The sequence below is a fragment of the Chelonoidis abingdonii genome, chromosome 8, assembly GCF_003597395.2.
Source record: "Chelonoidis abingdonii isolate Lonesome George chromosome 8, CheloAbing_2.0, whole genome shotgun sequence".
In the NCBI taxonomy this organism is placed as follows: domain Eukaryota; kingdom Metazoa; phylum Chordata; order Testudines; family Testudinidae; genus Chelonoidis; species Chelonoidis abingdonii.
The window spans coordinates 16,528,599-16,550,082 of NC_133776.1; the positions used below are offsets into that span (position 1 = coordinate 16,528,599).

General features: G+C 42.0%; 1 protein-coding gene across 12 annotated transcripts in view; it reads left to right on the plus strand.

Annotated features, from left to right (window-relative positions):
- TNIK (TRAF2 and NCK interacting kinase) overlaps positions 1–21,484 on the plus strand; it is a 317,025-nt gene that overhangs the window by 218,063 nt on the left and 77,478 nt on the right. For all 12 annotated transcript variants that reach the window (XM_075068394.1, XM_075068396.1, XM_032783680.2 and 9 more), the window contains exons 8-12: positions 5,039–5,093; positions 6,050–6,128; positions 13,752–13,927; positions 15,789–15,855; positions 17,359–17,563. In XM_075068394.1, the coding sequence (XP_074924495.1) occupies positions 5,039–5,093; positions 6,050–6,128; positions 13,752–13,927; positions 15,789–15,855; positions 17,359–17,563 (582 nt within the window). The remainder of the gene's footprint in view (positions 1–5,038; positions 5,094–6,049; positions 6,129–13,751; positions 13,928–15,788; positions 15,856–17,358; positions 17,564–21,484) is intronic.

Below are 21,484 nucleotides of genomic sequence, written 5' to 3' on the forward strand. Positions count from 1 at the left end.
TGGTGAATTGGTCCATCTCTGAGTGCTGTGCGCCTCTTATTGGCCAGCACTACCTATGTGAGGGAATGCAGAGGTTTCCTGTAGGTGCCTTCGTGGCTGAGGAATTGCAGGCACCTTGCTCTGCCACAGCTGCCCTCTGAGCATACTCTGTCACTGAGGCAGAATTGAGTCCTGTGTTTGCAAGGTGATTTGTGGCTATAAAGAGTTACATAAATAAGTATTATTGCTTATTACATACAGTGAGGATCAGTCCTGCACTGGCCTTTCAGGAAGGACTAGATGACCTAACAGGTCTCATCCATCTCTAAGCTGTGTTGTTTTAGTAGCTAACATAGTATGAAGAGATCTGTTTATGTACTTGAAGTGTCAACTCTTGCAGAGAAAACACTGAATCCTCAACTCAGTACCCCAGGTCTTGGCATGTGATTAAGGACCCAATCTCACTCCCATTAGTCAGTGGGTCTCTGGGAGTAGGATTGGGTCCTAAATGCGTTCAAAAATTGGGCTTGGTGCTACCCTCGCTAACACATCTGCAATTCTCCGTGCTGCTGCTGCTGTTTGTTAAATTTCAGTAGCTCCCAAATGTGCTAGGTGGTTCCCAAACACACAGGAAGACACACTGCCTGCCCTGAAGACCTTACACTACAAAAAGCAAGAGAGAGGGCAGACAAACCACACATCTGATTAGATATAATATTCCTTTTCTTTATATGATAAAAACGTGGTTTCGAGAGGTTTAGTTTTGAAGGAGTGCATGCTGGGTTGAAATGGAGGCGGGGAAAGGTGGAGAGGGATTGGAGGAATGTGATAGGACTGGATAAATGGAGAGCAAAACTGAAGAGGAGGTAGAGATAGAGGAAGGCAAAGAGGAAAGGCGAAAGCATAGTAGAAAGGGATCATGACTTCAATGGGAATAGCACCCTTGCATGGCAGGGCAGAATCAGGCCTATTATGTTTTAAAATGTAACTATTTGTGATTTTTAAGTCTATCCATATAAAGAGAAGCCACCGTGTAAAGACCACCCTGAATAGGCAGCCTCTTCCTTTAAGAGACCACTTTAAAGTATATCCCCAACGTTTCTAGTAAAAAAAAATTGTTTGAGCTGTAGTTAAAGTTCCACCTCTACCAGGTAACCAATTGATGTTGACCCCTCAGCTACCTCAAGACTGGAGAAGCTCTGTGCCCCCGCTGTGGCTTCATGGCTGCGTCACGGAGCAAGAGCTCCTCCTGCCCTGGAGCCATGGCAGGGGGAGATTTTTCCAGGGGCTCCAAATTGGCCAGGGCCCCTGGTCACAGGCCCTATGGGCCTATGCAGTAATCCACCACTGATCCCAAAGACAGTTGGGATCATTGGCTTCATATCAATGAAGACAGGAAATCATCTTAGAAGAGTACAGTATAGAACTGGATATGCTGACAGGCACCAGAAGGCGAAGCTGTTGCCAGTGGACCCCTGGTGGAGTAGATGGCTGTACCTGAATGTCTGGTCTTTTCCCCTGCTCTGCAGTGGAGTATATCATCTATAGGAGAGCTCCTCAGCTTTGCTTTAGCTGAGTCTCTTTATGGTGCCAGCTGGCTGTCCACCAGCCTCAGAGATGTGTCTGAGGCTATACTTCAAATGAAGGCACTGAAATTAGTCTGTGTTCTCTTTTTAATGTATTCGGTACTTGGTTATAAATCATTATACAGCTCTACCTACACAGTGTCTGGAGTAATGAATTACCTAACTTCTGCCAAAAGTAAGTTGTATCATGGCCACTAAGAAAACTTATCACTTTCTCTCTCATATGCATATACATTAAATCTTTCCAGTGTCCTGGTAATTGAAGCATTTTCTCCAGTATGCAAGAACTGAAGTGTCTTTGAGATTCATTAATGGATCTCAAAGCTTAAACCCAGCATATCAATGACTTCTAGATGCTCTCTAGCATGGGCAGTTGAACACCGCTTACAAATGCTTCCTGGTGAATACCCAGGAATATAAATGTTGCCAATTGAAAATGCGATGATCCCAGGAGAAGTGATAGGAGAGTTATATCAAGTGAGTGTTCCAAAACGAAGCTCCCCATTTGCTCTAGGTGTTCGGGAGATCAGTTGCTGAATTCGCCACGTGGGTTGCAGAAGGTTTTGGAGCAGAATACAAGGAAGTGTATCTATTTGTTTCTCCTCCCACTGAAGAAATATAGCTCTCCTATCTCACTTTTAATCAACAGTACCTAGCTCAGTCCCCTCTTTCTTCTGAATTATCTCAAGATGCTTTATATTTTTAAGCAATCCTAAGCAGCCTGTCTATGGGCACTGCATCAAATCCATTTGTAGATCATCTAATTTTAACTAGTGAGCTGTCCACTACCAATTGGGCACACTGATTGATACTGTGGGCTATTTATGCCATCAGAGCAAGAGTATCAACTGAGCCAGTTGCTCCTAACACCAAAGTCTTGCTAGAAAAAATTAAAAGCATAGCCATGACATTCCACCTTTGTTCTGTTGCCCACTAATTTGATGGTGGTGCATGTTGTGAAATTAGTTGCCATAGGGAGAGCTCAAAGGATTAGTAGGAGAACATGGAGCCTTCTAACATCAGTTCAAATCCAGCCCAGGTCAGTTGTAGCATGAATGCATCCTTGAAAACTATTTAGATTTCTATAGGTCATACTTCAGTCCAGTCCCTTGACAGCAGGGATCATCCCACTTCCTCAATGTGAGCATGAATGGGCTCCTCTACATATACCTCTCACCTCTCCTGTGTGAGCACTGACACGCATCACCCCCTCCTCCAGTACCATGCAGGAACCATAGGCTATATTAGCTTTTCTGGCACCTTTTCATTGGTGGAGTAAAGGGGTGGCTGTTAGTAGAAGACACCTTGGCCCTGGCACGCAGCTCCTATGGGACATCTGTCCTGGAATTCTGTGGATCCCCTGAGATCTGGGGCTGGACGCAATGCTGCTTCTACAGAGGAAAGCAGGGCCCCTAACAGGGGAATTGGAAGTTTGCCTTGCCCCCACACCTTCATCAGGAAAGGGTTAGCAAGGCAGTTTAGATGGGAGGGACAGTCTAAGGGCTGACCTATGCCTGAAAGTTTTAGTGATATAACTATGTTTGTTAGAGGGTGAACTAATTTCCCGCCCCCGACATATCAGTAAAGCGCTAGCGTCGGTCCAGGCCTACACAAGGAGCGCTTTGCTGGTATAGCTGTACCGGTATCATGTACTGTTAAAGCACTCCCTAGTGGTGTGGACACAGTTTGTACCAGCACCATTGCTGGTAGAGCTTATTTCAGCCCCCAACACCCTTTGTTGGTGGTTCTGACAGACAGAGCTATGCCACCTTGAGTTTATACTGTAGACCTGGCCTAGATTCATTTCTACCAGTATAAAGATGCCTTATACTGCAAATGCTTATTTCCGTTCCTGAATCAGAATAGACTCTACTGGTATAAACACTGCTATAATTGTGTCCCCAGCAGAAGGGTTCTGCTGCTTAACTATACTGGTATAGTTAGAGGCAAAACTTCTGAGTGTAAACAAGCCCTTGGACTCAAGGGGTCCATATTCTATATCTGGGTCTGTCACACACTGCATATGGCCTTGGGCAAGTCACTTCCTCTCTCTCTATCTCAGCTTCCCCATCTGTAATAAGAGGACAGTAAGATGTTGCTATATCATGAATATATGCAAGATGTTCAGCTACGCCAGTAAAGATGCCTTAAATAAATAAATGAATCCAGTCTGATTTAGTCCATCCCCAGGCAAAAATTCCAGTGAGAATTTGGCTTGAATAAGGACATCAGGGTTTGTCCCTCTGTCGACAGAGCGCCTCAGTCAATGGGACTGCCAATTTCACTCCTTTCACAAGTATTAAAATGTTTCAAATGTGTTAAAGTAAAAAGGGAGAGGAGAGAAGGTGCAGCAGCTACAGCAGAAGTTGGTATGAATGGTGTGATGTCTGAGGAACAGTTTCCACATGTGGAGAAATTGCTTCACCCCCCAGGAGAGGGAAAGATCCATAGAGCAGGTTGAGTCATATTGACAGAGGTAGGCAATCTATGGAGTCTGAAAGGGAAGGAAAAACACAGCAGGAAACACACATTTTATACTGCTTTGGATTTTTAAAAGTTTTTTTTTTAAATTAGAAAAGCTTTGCAGTCCACTTGGCAAAGAGAAAGCACACCAATACATTTGCAATAATCTCATTTTAGTAAAGGAAGCAATCTGTTTCCTTTGATTCTAAGCATATTGACAAGATTTCTGTCAACAAAAAAGAGGTGATTTTCAGTGTCGCTCACACTGCCCGGGTCCTGGTCACCGGCCCGGGGGGCTCTGCATTTTAATTTAATTTTAAATGAAGCTTCTTAAACATTTTAAAAACCTTATTTACTTTACATACAACAATAGTTTAATTATATATTACAGACTTATAGAAAGAGACCTTCTAAAAATATTAAAATGTATTACCGGCACACAAAACCTTAAATTAGAGTGAATAAATGAAGACTCGGCACAGCACTTCTGAAAGGTTGCCGACCCCTGGTCTAGAGAGTCCAGAGGTGTCTTGTCCTTGCACACTCTACTCTGCCTTGTTCAGTTAGGGCTGCAGGTTAAAGTGCACACAAGTCAGAAGCTGGCAGTATTGCAAGAAGGAGCAGGGTGAAACAATTCAGCATTGAATTGCCCAGTGCAGCTGCAGCAGCTGAAATATCATGTGTCTGAGTTTCTGTATTTTACTCTCAAAAGATGTATTGCTTTGTTATTGAAACATGATCGCACTGGATCATGGGGCTTCCGAGTTCTCATGCGGCAATTGTTTTTCAGGCATTCAAACAAAGTTAAAACCACATCTCCATTGGGAAGGGGAATCCTACTCACAATGCACTGACAATGAGAAAAACATAAAAGAAGACCTTCTGTGCCGTAATAAAATGGCCCAGAAACCCTTTCTATGGAGTGCAATACTGTCACTCCTCCCTCAGAGGACTCTCAATTGTTACAAGGTTCTTCTGCACTAGACATTTCTCTGTATTTTGTTTTTCAGAGTGACTTATGGTCTTTGGGGATAACAGCCATAGAGATGGCAGAAGGTGCTCCTCGTAAGTAGACGCGCTGCCTTGGTTGAGTTATTACAACTAAATTGTAACTCACTCTTATTTGCTAAGCACCAGCCATGCACGCTGTTTTGTACAACAGACTACATACAAACAGTCCCCATGCCAAAGAGATGAAAAGTCTAAGCAAGACTGACAAAGGGTGGACTGGGGAGCCCAGAGGAGGGGGTGAATGTTGAGAACTAAAACAGGAAGGTTTCTAGATGCTATGGTAAGTCCGTGTGATCCAGTGGATAGAACACTGGAATGGGAGTCAAGAGACTTGGAGTCTTTCTCGCTGTCTCACTGACTCGTGATCTTGGGCTTCAATTTCTCCTAGTTGAAATGAGGATTAAAAAATAATTACCCTTCTTTTTAAAGCACTCTGAGGTGTATGGATGAAAAACATTGTCAATGCGCTGAGTATTATTTCAGTGGCCTTTCTTGTGACAAAAATAACAATGCAAAGGATTTAGCTGATGCATTTAGGTAGCTCATAAACTTGTTAAAACTCCTATCAGTTTTATCCTAGGACCTTGTTTGTTAAAAGTAACCAGGGCAGAGATCCCTGCACATGCTATGGCTTTGAAATGCAGCACATATGTGAGCTGTCGCCTGCATCAGTGCCTGTCAGTGTGGTTAAATACAAAACTGCAGGCATACAAACTTCACAGCTAGCCCCTAACTCTAAACCCAAACTCCGGGTACAGACATCCCCAAAGCTTGAGGGAGTTCAGATCTTGATCCAAGCTTTGCAGCGCCAGCCCATCTGTAGCATCATGCCACTCCTTGGTCTGGAAGGTGCCTCTGGAGGGGTATTTAGTGGTATGTTAGAGTTCTTGTTACTTAGAGAAATCCTGTCTCTAGATTCTCCATCTGCCCCAACACATGCTTTATCTGTGAAATGCTCAGTATCTGTTCTGCTTCCTGCCCTACCTAATGCCTCTTGTTGTACCTTTTAGCCCTTTGTGACATGCATCCCATGAGAGCTCTGTTCCTCATCCCCCGGAATCCAGCCCCACGGTTGAAATCGAAGAAGTGGTGAGTCTTGTCTTCAAACTGAAGTTCCAGTGCTGTAAAATGTTATTACTTGTTTGTATTGTTAGCACTAAACAATCTCTTTACAAGTTTAGGGGTCTGATCCTGTTTCTAGTGAAGTCACTGGTGTAATTTCAGTGGGTGCAGGATCAGGCCCTAAGGAAAGATTGCTTTGATCTCAGCTGGCTGCACTGTGTGGGTGGGGTGACAACTTCTCTTTGAGACAGAGAGAGAGAAGCTCTCTAATGTTGCCATTTCACAGCAAAGAGTTGGCTTTTCTGAAAAGGTCTATGCAGCATGAAGCCACATGACACTTCACTTGGCTGCCATTTCTTTCCAAAGAGATTCCTTTTTCAAGTGGAAACATTTACTCATTCCAAAAAGGGATAGTTTATCTTGAAGGCTCAGGAATGTGAAGATTTGAACTAAGTTTGGGTTTTATTTTAAAATTTTGGAAGAGAAAAAATGCAACAGCATCTTGAAGAAAACCAGGACACTCCAATAAAACATGCTTTAAAAAAATAAAGAATCCCTGAAGCCCAGCAGATGTTTTGTTACCATGCTGATGTAAGCAGGAACCCTTAAGGTACACTGGACTTTGGTTTCCACAATTTTATCATCCCAGGTTCGTTGTGGTTTAGCCAGAAAAGACAGGAAGCCCTGCCACTTAGTGGGGTGTGTGTGTTTGGCGGGGGGGCGGAGGGGGGATATGAGAAAGAGAGAGAGTACTGCCACTCACCCCTGACTGCTAGTGATACAGAGGGAAAGTGCTCCAACTTAGTGCTAAGGGTATGGAGTTGGAGGAAAAAAGTGCTGTCTTAGTGCTAGAATTTTTTACTCTTATCCTTTAGTGCTGAGAGCACACATAAGTGGGTGCACAGTTAAAGGCAGGTTTTGAAGAAAAGTGAGGTCCAAGTTGCAGTGTTTCTAGGGTATGTCTACTGTGGGGAGCGATCACCGAATTCCTTGGTACATCTTAGCTTGAAACCAGCATCCAAAGAGCACCACTCCCTCTAAAACACACACACAGGCCCAGCACTAGTTTTGCTGTCTTCATCATCAGCTGGCTGGATCTTAGTGCAGTGCCACTGTAAGAGAGAGCTTTCTTGCCAGTCTGAAACAGTATCCACCGTGGTTATTCAGAAGGGTGTGTCTACACTACCCGCCGGATCGGCGGGCAGCAATCGATCCAGCGAAGATCAATTTATCATGTCTAGTCTAGACATGATCAATCGACCCCCGATTGCTCTCCCGTCGACTCCAGTACTCCATTGCCGCGAGAGGTGCAGGTAGAGTCGACGGGAGAGTGGCAGCAGTTGACTCACTGCAGCGAAGACACCACGGTGAGTAGGTCTAAGTACGTCAACTTCAGCTACGTTATTCACACAGTTAAAGTTGCATAACTTAGATCGAGCCAGTGCAGACCAGGCTGAAGTCTGCAGAGAGCGGTGCTAGGGTTGTATGATATGATGATCTGTGAACTGCAGGCTCTTGTGCAACTTCCTTTTGATACCTGAAGCGATCCAGCCGCAGACAGGTATTCAGATACGTATTCTGATGAGCTCCCAGTCTCCCACTTACACATTGGGTATGTCTGTGCTGCCATTGGAACTGTAGATGTACAGAGGTACCTTTCATCGAGTTAGCATGGGAAGCAATAGCAGAGAAGCTGCTGCAGCATTGGCTGGCCACCCAAGTACAAGTCAGCCAGAGAGCCTGGGAATATACTCTGCTGGGCTGCACCTTCACTACTACTGGTACTCACGCTAGCTAGATCAGATCTACCTCACGTACGTCTATCCATGCTGGCATCACACCTCTGACTGCTTGGCAAATGTACCTTTTGAGTTAGCTGTTACTGCACAATGCAGACTGCAGGATGTAAGCCAGAGGGTTTATGTTGCATTGTTTATTCATCAAAGGCTACATCTGCGCTATGAGCTGGGGGGGATGTGATTCCCCAGCTCTAATTCAAATACTCGCGGTAGCTCAGTGAGAGCTAGCGCCAGCATAAATAGCAGTGTCTCCGCGGTAACAGCAGAGGCAGGGCTGAGCCATGGCAAATACATACCCACCAGTCTGAGACAGGTTTGTACTCGGCACAGCTCAGCCAGGCCTCCACTGTCACTGCCTGTGCTTCCACAGCTACATTACTATTTATACAAGCACTAGCTGTCATCGCGCCTCCACGAGTATGCATACTTGAGTAGGGAAATTACAGCCCCAGCTCACCATGTGGACGTAGCCAAAGGCAGTCTGAGCCTCCAGAGAGAAAGAAGGCAGCTGAAGAAAGAAATCACTGAGCAACCCCTCCTCCTCCCCTGCCTTTACGGTAAAATTGAACAGTAGCAGGAGTTTTGTTTTGTTTGTTCTGATAAGTTGCAGTCTGTGTCCCTGGAGTATTTTAATCCATTTTGCCCAAGCCAGAGTTGTGCTACACGCAACCCTTCCCTTATATTCCAGCTAACTGTCTCACTGTTAATATAGCCCAGCTTTCACTGTTCTGGTGTTCAGAAAGTTGAAGGGGATGAAATAATTGTTCAGCTTGTGACTAGGGAACAGCTAGAACCAACACTCTAGATTTAAATGTCCCTAGACTTTGGGGTATTTAAACTCATACCCATATATTGCACCGCTCTCCCATTTTTTCTGGTGAGCTGCACTGGCTCTCCTGAATCCTAATCCCATTGATCTTTGGGGTGTGAAACCACCAGGTCACTTTGCTGTCATGTTCTCTCCCTTATGTCATTAACCCCTGCAACCTCTCTCTTTGGAGAGAAGAGAGCAAGGACTTAAAAACTTCTAAGGGGATGGGATAGCTTGTGGGATTTGTAGTCAATTACAGAACCTTTCATTTCTAGATCTGTTCAATTCCAGCCCAGATCTGTAGTTGCCAAGCTCGTTATCATCTGATGGCCACTGGGTGACCTTTCTAAAATGAAGTGGTGGTCTCTGTCTAGTGCACGATAGAAGTCTCTATCCTTCCTGACAGTCTGCAGTAAAGGGAAGGGTTGAATGGACATTGAATTTTGTTTACGCTCCTCTCCGAGTCACAGTTGAAACACAACTATTGGGGCTGGATCCGTTCTGTCGATAAATAGAAGACTTTAGTCTCCATTTCTTACAGCTGTTATTCTCAGCAAAGCTATGTAAATCTTGCTAGGTTTTATTATGAATTTGAAACTCAGATGAAATACCAACAGTCTCACACTTCTGGACTCAACTGCATGCCAAACATGGATTAGTTCATGATTTTAAACCAAGATGTTTAAACCATTGTTTTAAATGTCTTCAGCATGAAGCCAGGTGCAAGTCAATGGTTTTAACTGAGTTTTAGTCCAAGGTTTTGGGTCTAATCGAAGCAGGACAAGAAGCTGTGTATGCAGAACCCAAAGAATTGAACCCCCCAAAATGCTTGCCCAGATCCCTGCAGTATAAGTTTTGCACATCCCCAGATCTCAGTCCTGCATCTTTCACAAGCACTAAAATCACAGGAGAAAAGCAAAAATTAAAAATCCAACTTGCTAGGTAACAAAGATCAGCAGCTCTCCTCTGTGTTTTGTGCTTTCCACTCTCAGAACAAGTAATGTTAAATGGGCTTAGGACTGTCAACCTCTCCATATGCAGCAATATTGACCTCAGCCACATTAAAGCACTGAGATGAAGATGGATTTTTCCATAGGAAAAAAATGGCTAACTGGCTGCAAAACCCTTGATGGTTGAAGATGAAGAAGTTAAGTCAGTGAAATCCACTGATAAGTAGAAAGGATTTGGGATCTTGCCTGCTGTTGCAAATAGAAAAACCCCTGTAGAAACACAGTCTGCCTGGTTTCTTGCTGAACTCCTGCACCTGCTTTTAAAATAGCCTCGCTTCTCTTTGAAGTTAAAGGCTGGCTCCTTGTAATCATCTTCTTCTTCTGGTTCAAATCAGCATGATATGATGATTTTCAGGAAGGCACTAGCCCTGAGCAGCCCTTACACTCACAGGTTCTCAGTGACCATGGCTGATAGTTTTGCCCTGCCCCATCTTGTGAACCACATTCTGGCTTCCCAGGGCCATTTTAATTTGCACAGAGCTCCGTTGGCTCTTGGCAGGCCTATACCTTGTATGCCATGAGTGCTCTGGAGTATCAGATATTTGGGCTTGACTTTCTTTACTGGAATCACTTGAGCTTATTAGGGAGTGTGTGCAACAACCCAGCAGCATGCAGCTGGTCTTGAGGCAGTGCTGTCTCTATTCTCAGTGCAGACAGAGGTTAGAACAAGGGGCTAGGAGTCCAGACTCCTGAGGATTCTTCTCTGGCTCTGTCATTGGCTCACAATGTGACCTGAAGCAAGTCTCATGAACATGGGTGAAATGCTACAAGTGCTGTGCGTGAAAGGCACTATTAAAGTGTGAAGTGCTGTATAACAGGGTTATTTCATACATCATTCATAATGTAATCAGTTATACATCCCAACCTATAATTTGCATTTCTTAGGATCGTAGAAGCACTAGGGGTGTCCATGTGTGCTCACAAGAACAGACTGCTCAGCCTTTGCTTCTGTGTACAGTAATTCTGTGAGACTCTTCGCTATTCACATCCCTTCTTCTGACTGTGGGTGGGTTAGTTAACAGTTAGAAGCTGGAAGACCTGTGTGCCAGACAATCACAGCTGTGTCTACTTCTGTCATCACAACATATCACATGCCCTTTGCTTGAGTGGGGAGGGGGAATATAATTGAGAAGGAAAAAGTGTAAAGGAATGGTCTTAGCACAGGCTTGGCAGCCAGGCAGATGTGAGTTCTAGTGTTGTGTAAGGGCTGACTGTTCTTATTTAGTAAAGGAATCTCTGTGTTCCTGGCCAAATCATTTACCCTTTCCACTTCATCTTTCTCATCTGTAAAATAGGTTAATAATTAAATTATGCAACATCTGTCTGCTTTGCCTCTGATACCTTGGTACAAACAAGGTCTTTGGATTTGATACACACAGGTTCACACACCCAGAGTTTCACCTTCAGTTTGGGGGTTGAAACTTTCCATGATCTCAAAGTGAAACTCATGTGAAACTGATGTGTTTTACCAGGCTTCCTGTTGGAAACATGCAAAACTGAGGGCCATGTTCTCGGTGGTGTAAATCCATTGACTTCCATGGAGTTACTCCAGCAGATAACCTGGCCCTGAAAAGTTGCATGGTTTAGGTGTTAAACCATAACATCGTTAAGGAAATGCTTTGTTATTCTCACACGTTACGCTGTCTGAGTACCAGGAGGATTTGTTCGACATGTTACCCTCAGGACTCTTAGCAGTTTCTGGAAGAGGGTGGGCATACCATTAGCCCCATCCTTGTCAGCACTTTACAAGTCTGTCTGAAAAAAGCTGGGATTTGTTTTGTATGCTAACCGGGACTTGCATTGTGACAGAATGCAGGGCTACAGACAGAGCTGTGTGTAGCTGCGGGTCTGTTTCACAGGGATTTGGGCGTCCCTTCTTTCCCCTTGGATTCAAGAAGGTTCCAACTCCCTGAATTTCAGTTTGAATTTCGTGTTCAAAACAATCCAAAAACTCAAAGCGAAAAACATTTGAAATAGCGAAGTTTTGCCTTATTAGGATTAAAGCCATATGAGACTGCCAAGTTTTGCAGTGTTTCCCCTTAAAATAGAAGCCAGGGCCTGCTAGAAAAGTATACAAGTAGGTTTTGTAAATTTCACTACATGCACATGCAGATGTTTGAAAAGTACATGCACAGGTGATCTCATGCACACATGCAAAGGGAGGCCACTTTTTAACTGCTGTTGTAAGACTACCTGTCAGACTGGCAGTGCAAAATGTGTATTTGCTTTCCAGTAAAGCACTGAATGTCTCACTAATGTCTGTGCTTATAATATAACTTGACTGTTAGTTTGACATTTTTGTGGTATGTAGTGTCAATACCTAACTAACTTCCATGTGTGTATTAAAATATTAGTACTGCATATAAGCAGACTGGGTAAACAGGAGGTACTAATCTAATGGAATGTACTGCACACAAAATCGAATTACTGGCAGCTGGGATTCATGATCATTTACACATAGGCATTTTATATACCCCTTAAACTCCAGGAAGAGTCAATTAATAACCAATTGGTATTTATTTACAATAACTGTCAAATAAACACTTTAAGTATGTAATTAAACACTGATTCCTGTGGTAGTTCACTTCAGGAGGGGATAGCAAATTACTTTTGCAAGGTTTGTTTTAAGCAAACAGATTGTATAAAACAGAGTGCCACTTAAATGAGACGTTTCCAGTTGCTTTTGTTGTCCAGTGTAGCAGACATTACAGTCTTTGGCTACATTTCTCTGTAATGATTCAGGCCCCGATCCGGCAATTAGATCTGCCTGGGCAGGTCCCCAGTCCTATTGTGGCTCCACTTACGTGAAGGGGTCTGCCCACATGGATCCACATACAGGCTCAGAGGCTCAGTCTCTACTTTAACATGTACAAAGAACTGGACTGAATAAAGCTTCACCCGACTTTCTCCTTCTGGAATACACCAAGAAACTGTTCTTTAGGGGGAGGGTAGAGAGGAGAGATTTTCTCATTAATAAATCTGGGTGGGGGATTTTATTGGAGCTAGTAGCGTTTATTTTCACATCCCAATTTGTATGGATTAGTACTTAAAAGATAAATCGCTTTTTAGTCTGACGGTTTAAAAATAAAATCCCTGAAAGCTTATTGTTTTACCTCTCAATGCAATTCTGTAATATCAGTTGGCTTCTGACATTAATTTACACAAATGTTCCAGTTTGCTAAAGCAACATGCACCATAGTGGTCTGTCAGCATCTCCTTCTTGTAAATCCTTATTCGCTTGGGTTTATAATGTGCTGAAATTAGTTCCAGGCAGAACTTTTGATATGCAAAGTCCGAGGCCAAGAGAAATTTGTTTTCTCAGATTTGCTTTGGCCGGAGTTTAGTTTAACTCTTTGTAGCAAGGCAAGGAGGGGAAGATGGGCTAGGCTAAGTCAACAGAGCCTCATTCCCACTTCTGCACAGCCCAGCAAGAGTGACAGGTCATTAGTTTTGATCCACAAATGGGTGGAGGTTGAAGCAGTGTGGATACCTGCTGACAGTGCAGATTTCACAAACATACTATAGTCAAGATGTAATGCCCTGTGGGATTAGTGCATGCTGTCCAAGCTCATGGTGGGAGTAAGTGATGGACTAAGAACTGGAAGAAGGAGTAGGAGATTGTACACGTTATAAATGTTTAAAAATCTGTGTAACATCAATTGAGTCAATGTAAATCACTTTGCTTATCCCCCTTCAACCCAGAAATTTATTACCGCCCACCAAAATGCAGTAATAGATAATTATAAATAATTGTTTCCCTTTATCTGTATTTTATAATGAGCAATGGAGAGATCCTTCTAACCATCAACAGGAGATGATGAAAATTATTTCAGGACAATACTGTTGAAAGAATACATTCTAACAATAATCCATTTTTTAAAAATTTAGTCAATTTGCAAACAAACAAAAAAATTCAAGCTGGCTGGTCCTTTTAAGTATCCAGAAAATGTCTGATACATTTTCACTGGACGTAATTCTAGACTCATGTTGTTCTTTTTAACACGGTTACATATTTTTCTTTCTCTGCTAGGTCTAAAAAATTCCAGTCATTCATTGAGAGCTGCCTAGTGAAGAACCACAGTCAGAGACCAACGACTGAACAGCTGATGAAGCACCCATTTATTCGAGACCAGCCTAATGAAAGGCAGGTTCGCATCCAGCTTAAGGACCATATTGATAGGACTAAGAAGAAGCGAGGAGAAAAAGGTTAGCAGCCAAGCAGAAGAGACTATTGTATGTATTATGGTAGGACCTGGGACCTCAGTTATAGACCAAGGCCCTGCTGTGTTAGGCACAGGATAAACACATAATAGAGACCCTGTCCCAGGGACTGTGCCATAGTGCTGTACTGAGATCAGACTATGCTTCGGGGCTGGTCACAGTTTGAACGTGAATTTTACTCAATTTAGAAATGGATTTAATTAAATGGGTGCAGTCCTGTGGTGCTTTCAACCCTCTTCAATTTTCTTAAGTTTTCATAAAAAACAAAAATTGAGACATTTAGGGAGTTGGTTTTCAATGAAAACCCAGTAACTTGAAAAAAAATTCAATAAATACTAATTTGTGTTTAATTTTTTCACAGGAACAAAAAATAATTTATTGGCCTGATCTAATGTCTGTTATTACTTAGCATCTGATCTTGCATCACTGAAGACAATGGGATTTTTACCCTTCACTTCACTAGGAGCAGGACAGGGGCCTAGTGCGCTGTTGTAATGTTGAATCTAAGCACTTTGTGAATGCGTATTCATAATCGAGTATGTATACACACCAGGCACACACACAAGGTGAAACCCACTAAAGTCATGTTTTCTTATGTCCTGTTATAAAATGGCAACACAAATCATATTTATAAACTGGGCAATGGGCTGTACAAATAAAAACCAAATCCCTGCCCCGAAGAGCTTACAACAGTGTCTGCTACAGGAATAACCAATTGAAACAAATACGTTTTCAATGAACTGACTTAAATCATACAGAGACACAGTTAAGTCTCATAAAAGGAAGACTTAGTGGATAAACAAACTTGTTAAAATAATATATTGCCAACACCAGCATTTGAATGTGCAGTGTATTCTATTTTTGCTCTCAATGGCTGAAATGTTTTGTAGAATCCAGCCAATTAACACATCACTATTTCTCTGATTTCTTTTAAGCAATATCATTTTTTCATGCTTAAATTCCATTTCCTGATATTTTTTTCAGTAAAATGAAAACAATAAAGCCAGATTCTAGTGAAGTATTAAATGTATTTAGATTGGCAAATGAAGGTTATACCCTAGAGATGGAAAATAATTGGATAAATGTGAGCCTTTCTTTTGCTATAATTCTCGTCATCCGATAAAAATTCTACATTTCACTTATATCCCAATAGAAATTGCAGAATGTGGTACGGCATTGTAATTGGGTATTTATGTAGACACCTTCATTGACTGGGAAATATCAATATGGATATTAATAGGAAAGAGAAAAGTGCATATGTTTAGGGAAAAGCAAGTTTATGCCTTCGGACCAGTATTTAAATCCCAGTTTCACAGGCTTGTTGCTGTAGAATTCTGCCCTGTACCTTAACTTTTGCAAGAGTGTTCCTGGGAGTTGAGGTTCAGAAATTGTACTTTACACATTTGTCATCTGTTTAATGTTATATTTTGATTTTACAAAAGGGTGTTGGCAGTTTCTGTCTTTACATCAGCATCTTTCTGCTCCGTTGATATAGATCCGTATTGAGTGCTGAATCGGGAACACTGTATTCAGACTTTAGACTGAAACTCCATCCTTAACTCATCCCATTGTAGAAAGAAGTGCATGGCATGTCAGACAGCCACTGCACAGTGACTGCTGTATACTTAGTCCAAGCTGAATGCATTATGCTTTTGACTGAATTTCCTTGGCTTTGTGGCCCTCATTTAGAATCAGACTTTTTGAGCAAAAAGCTTGAGAATATTACTGATTTTCCCTGGCTAAAATAAAGGAGGTTTCTGTTCTCATACCAGAGCATCTGGGTCTTCAAACAGTAGAAAAACAAATGAGTCCAGTAGAGGGCACTAACATTCAATTACATTCCTAGATGAGACTGAGTATGAATACAGTGGAAGTGAGGAAGAGGAAGAAGAAAATGACTCTGGAGAACCCAGGTAAAAATTAGGTGCTCATTTCTCCCCTTGAATCTCTCTGACTGTGTACAGAATTGGTTAGGATTATAGGATTGTATGAGCTAGAGATGGAAAAAGACCAATTTGATCATTGAGTCTATCCCATGCAAAGGTGGGATGTAGTCCCTCTAGTAGATGATGCCTGGATATTAAATTGGTCCTACAGCTCACCTTGACTAAAAGGCCAAGAAGAAGTGATACCTCATTTTCGTTGTGATCTACAATACAGTATGCCAACACCACAAGAAAGCAGAGGTTCCATATATTATCCTATTCACCGGTGGGCATCTGTACACTAAGGGTTTGAAGCTGCATTGATATGATAATTATTTTATTCTATTCTTTCTTTAAAAAAATAAAAACCTAGGGTAATAACCGTAGCTGTATTTTCTTTCATATGATGGTATGTGGATAGCTGTGTAACTTGCCTGCTTAGTCATTGGCCTCAAAATTCATCAGTGCCAGTCTGTCAAGGTCATAGCAGCAGTATCCACCCCCTAACATGTCTGAATTTCTGTCCCTAATCTGACCAATTTTTCAATATACAGACGAATATTTCCATATACTTATTCAGATCCAGCCTCTAAAATTGTTCTTGCAGTTTTTCACATCTTATATACATAAAACTGTATATGCAAGTATATTTGCATAAACAAACCAGATTGTTAGATGGCTAAGTACACAGCTTGCTTAACTAACTAATTTACATGTGGGAAGGAATTTTACACATGCAAATATTTATTTTCCAAAGAACCTAGAAGTGGGAAACTGCATGTGCAAGAATTTAGGTGTGGTAAAATTGAAAGTTCAATTTAAAGATGGTTCTTGACAATGTGGTCATTTGTTTCCAAGTATAGCTCCCTATTTATATGTAGTTTCTCATCATGAAACCTTTCTGATTGCTTCTTCAAGCTAAACAGTGGTTGAACTTTCTTTTGATGACATTTTTAAGAATCATTGTAATTAGTATCAGGTTATTCCATTGTTTTACTGAGATAATCTGGTATTTTTATTTCAATGATTCAAACTAAATCTGCTTTGTGAACAACTAAATATAGTGCATGCCACTGCAATGGAAGGGACTTTGGTTTAGAGACTTAAAAAAAATCGAGGACATAAATTACTAGTGATTTTGTAAACAGTGTGATGACCCTTTCTTCATGTGAGCTATGCCACAAATTCAACGCTGATCCACCATGAAGCTTGTTGTCTCCTGAAAACCATATAAAAAATGAGGCAGCAGAACTGCTGCATCTCACCTGGCAAGTCTCTGAGCTGTTCTACCTAGTCCATTTGTGATTCCCTGCTTTTCTTCACCAAATACTGTGCCAGCACTTCCCCCTCCACTTGTTATACAAATACTTTCAATGGCAAAATGCAAAGCGAAAAGGGGAAAGGAGTTAAACATAGATACACATGCAGAATTTCTCGGTCGGGAGCATAAACGGATGGTTAGAACACCTCTGATGCTTCTTCCCTCTGAAGTTCCATCCTAAATCTGCCTGGAGAGTCAACACTGAGACGGGATTTCTTGAGGCTTCAGCTAGCAAATAAAGAGCGTTCAGAGGCCCTCCGACGGCAGCAGCTGGAGCAGCAGCAGCGAGAGAATGAAGAGCACAAGCGGCAACTGCTAGCAGAGCGGCAAAAGCGGATTGAGGAGCAGAAGGAGCAAAGGCGAAGGCTAGAGGAGGTAATTACTCAGGGTCATGAAATGGGCTTTTAAATGGCACTGTAATGGGTAATATTTTTGTAGCAGAACTAAGATACTGCTCTCAAACTGTTTAAAAGGAATGTGTTCTACCCTTGCTAGGACAAACACTGATAAACCAGGATGCTTTGTTGAACATAAAGCCTATCCATTCCTGTTCTATATGTGGTCTTCTACTACTCTTCACCAGGCTATCCAAGTAACTATCTCCTCCGAAGTCAATCAAGCTTATTCACTATAATGAGCCTTCATTATAAGGAACAGAAAAGAGTCCCCAGAAACATTTGTCAGATGTGAGTTCCACTGTAGGTGCATTTTGTTCTAAGGTCTGTCTCACACTAAAGTTTACCATGCCAGATTGGACCAGTGGTTCATCAAATTCATTATTCTTCCTTTTGCGGTGGCCTGTGCCTGATGCTTGAGAGGAAGCTGAAAATCCCCCATAATATCTGCACAGGACTGCACTTAAGTCCATCTTAAGCCTTGTTATGCAATGATGTACATGGAAGGGGCAGGGCAAATTCCTTTCTGGCTTCTGCAATGATTAGTTTATGTCCCTAAGCATGGCATTTGATTACCCTGGTCTTAGCACACTAACTGCAAACATTTTTGGTTATAAAATTATCCATCTCATTTAGAATACAACGATAGTATTTGACTCTGATTTTGAGTATCAATGAATTTCACAGGCCGAGTACGCAGCGCATCAGGTATTTCCTTTTGCTTCAAGTTGACCGGCCATTAGCTTCATTGAGTGACCCCTTTGTTCTTGTGTTACAGAATTGTTTATGAAAGAGTACAGGGGTTTCCCCTGTTTCTACCTTTGACATGGTCTCTCATAAAAAAATCTCATTGTCTGTCTCATCCTGGAGTCATCCCAACTGCCTCATTTAAGAGTCCATACATTAAGAGCAATTAAACTAGCTTTGCAAAGAGGTCACTGGTCGGAAAAACACTTTGCGACAAATGGGCTATCAGGGCACCCACCCCATTAATTTGAACTAGCCAGAATGTCTGTTATATTTAACCTAAATTTCCATACATTTTCTAGGTTTCCATGCAATGGATAATATACCTCAGGCTAAAAGCTTAGACATGAAAGAATTTCAAGCAGCTGATTGTATACTTTGCAAGAGCAGCGAGTGGCTGTTCTTCAAGGTGGTTCAGTTAGCCTCCTTCAGGGCTGTAAACAGCAGAGGGGCAAAGCACAAGCTAAGCATTTTCCAGTCTGGTAGATGTGTCGATCTGTAACATTGTTAGTGTGCAGCATGTTCTACACTTGATAAATTGCAGGTCAGGTTTTTTCTTTTTTCTCTATGCTGTTGATGAGTCAAGAGCAGCTTTGAAAAGGGGAATAGAATTCCACACACTAAAAAATCCCTTGCACTATAGTAAGTGATTATTTGAGGACTATCATAAGGAAAGCTGACTCTGCCATTGTGTAAATGGATGTTGCTGCAAGCAATAGAGAAATGGAACAACAGCAGAATAAAAGCAGACACCAGATTAGCTGAAATCCTATAATAAATACAATACTTACTCGACTTGCTTGGGGTATTAATATGTTCCCTTTAAATTGAAACAAATCATTCTCTCTTCTTCAAACAGGGTTTGAATTTAGAGCTCTAATCTCCTTGGCTTGGCTCCACTGGGATCTGTCAATTATACATATAAAAGGATGGAGTCTAAATTAGCTGTTACCACTCAAGAAAGAGATCTTGGAGTCATTGTGGATAGTTCTCTGAAAACATCCACTCAGTGTGCAGTGGCAGTCAGAAAAGCAAACAGAATGCTGGGAATAATTAAGAAAGGGATAGATAATAGAACAGAAAATATCATGTTGCCTCTATATAAATCCACAGTAAGCCCAATCTTGAATACTGTGTGCAGATGTGGTCGTCCTACCTCAAAAAAGATATATCGGAGTTAGAAAAGGTTCAGAAAAGGGCAACAAAAATTATTAAGGGTATGGAGTGGCTTCTGTCTGAGGAGAGATTAATAAGACTGGGACTTTTCAGCTTGGAAAAAAGATGGCTAAAGGGAGATATGGTCGAGGTCTATAAAATCATGACTGGTGTAGAGAAAGTAGATAAGGAAATGTTGTTTACTACTTCTCATAACACAAGAACTAGGGGTCATCAAGTGAAATTAATAGGCAGCAGGTTTAAAAAAATTAAAGGAAGTATTTCTTCACGCAGCGCACAGTCAACCTGTGGAACTCCTTGCCAGAGGATGTTGTGAAGGCCAAGACCATAACAAGGTTCAAAAAAGAGCTAGATAATTTAATGGAAGATAGGTCTATCAATGGCTATTAGCCAGGATGGGCAGGAATGGTGTCCTTAGCCTCTGTTTGCCAGAAACTGGGAATGAGCAACAGGGAATGGATCGCTTGGCTATTACGTGTTCTGTTCATTCCCTCTGGGGCACCTGGAACCGGCCACTTTTGGTAGACAGGATACTGGGATAAATGGACCTTTGGTCTGACCCATTATAGCCATTCTTATGTTCTAATCCTGTGAGGAGCTCATTTTATTGGTGCTGAACATGTTTCAAGATCAGGCCTCTAGTTTGTATGTGGCTCTGAAGAAGTCGCTCCCTTTTCTCTTTCCATTCAAAATCAATGTCACTGCATCCAGCTATTGAAACAAATGCCTTAACTCTGGGTAACTGGAAAAGTACCTTGGGCTGTTCTCTCATTGCCTCCTTCCCAGCTGACATGTCCCTTTAAAATTTCAGTTTTTAAAATGAGAGGGAAATATGTTATGAGCCAAAGGGGTTGTGGAGACAGAAGGCTTTCAGCTGTTTTGTCATGCCACTAGTGGAGAAGTGCAGCCCTAATTGAACAGCATCCTCAGCCTAAACCCAATTCTGATGTCAACATTTCATTTTGTCTCATGCTCGTATTTCAAATTACTGCTGAATTTTATAACAGCAACTTTGTGCCTTGCTTCCTCTTATGTCTGACGCTGTACACACCAACTCTCTGCCCAAGCTCATGTGTTCTCGTAGACCAGACGCAAGAAACTGTGCGTCAAGCAGCGGCTAGCCTAGCATCTGAGGGTTTATCTTGTGCTCTCGGTTGGTGTTTTTAGCAGCAGCAGCAATTGGCTTTGTCAGGAAGCTGGTGGTTTTCTCAAGTTGCTGAATAAGAGCATGTCAGTGAAAACCTCTAGCTGCTGGCATTATGAGTCAAACTAATATGATCTGTTTGTTTCACTGTTTGCAATGTCTTCAAATTTTACAAGTGCTGCTGTTTCCTAAGTCACTTTCGGTCAAGTTTTGAAATGTGGGGGTTATGGGTGCTCACAAAAATATCTTCATGTGGACTGGATAATTGCATGTATAAAGAGGTACTTCAGTACACAAGATGGGGGTGGTGGGGCTGGCAGGTGCACATGGATTTTTTTTTTCACTACCACCTTTGGGATCTGCTTGTGAAAATGGAGTTGCCTGTATGGATGAGGATCTCTCTATCAGTTTTATACTGCAACCTCCAACCAATAATAAGGTTATTAGGGCTTGTCTACATGGGGAATTCATAGGGAAGCGAGTGCAGAAGTAGCAAGGGGGTGAAAATAAAATGCAGTAGCTATTCTGCACTCAGTCTCTGTGTGGATGCTTTTATTCTGTACTAAGTTTATAATAATCCATTTCCAAAGTGGATTACCCTAAACTGCACAAAGGCACTCTTGGTGCAGAGTATAAGTTAGTGCGGGGAGCTAGTGTGGAACAGCTATTCAGCAATAGCTATTCCAGGCCTTTTTCTCATGTAGACAAGCCGTTAGTGTTAGTAAAAAGAGAGAAAGCAGTCTCGTTTATAAATAGTAGCCAATAAATATAATATGGATGGCAAGAAATCAGGAATGGTTATAGTAAGGATTATATAGAGTTTTTGAGGCGATG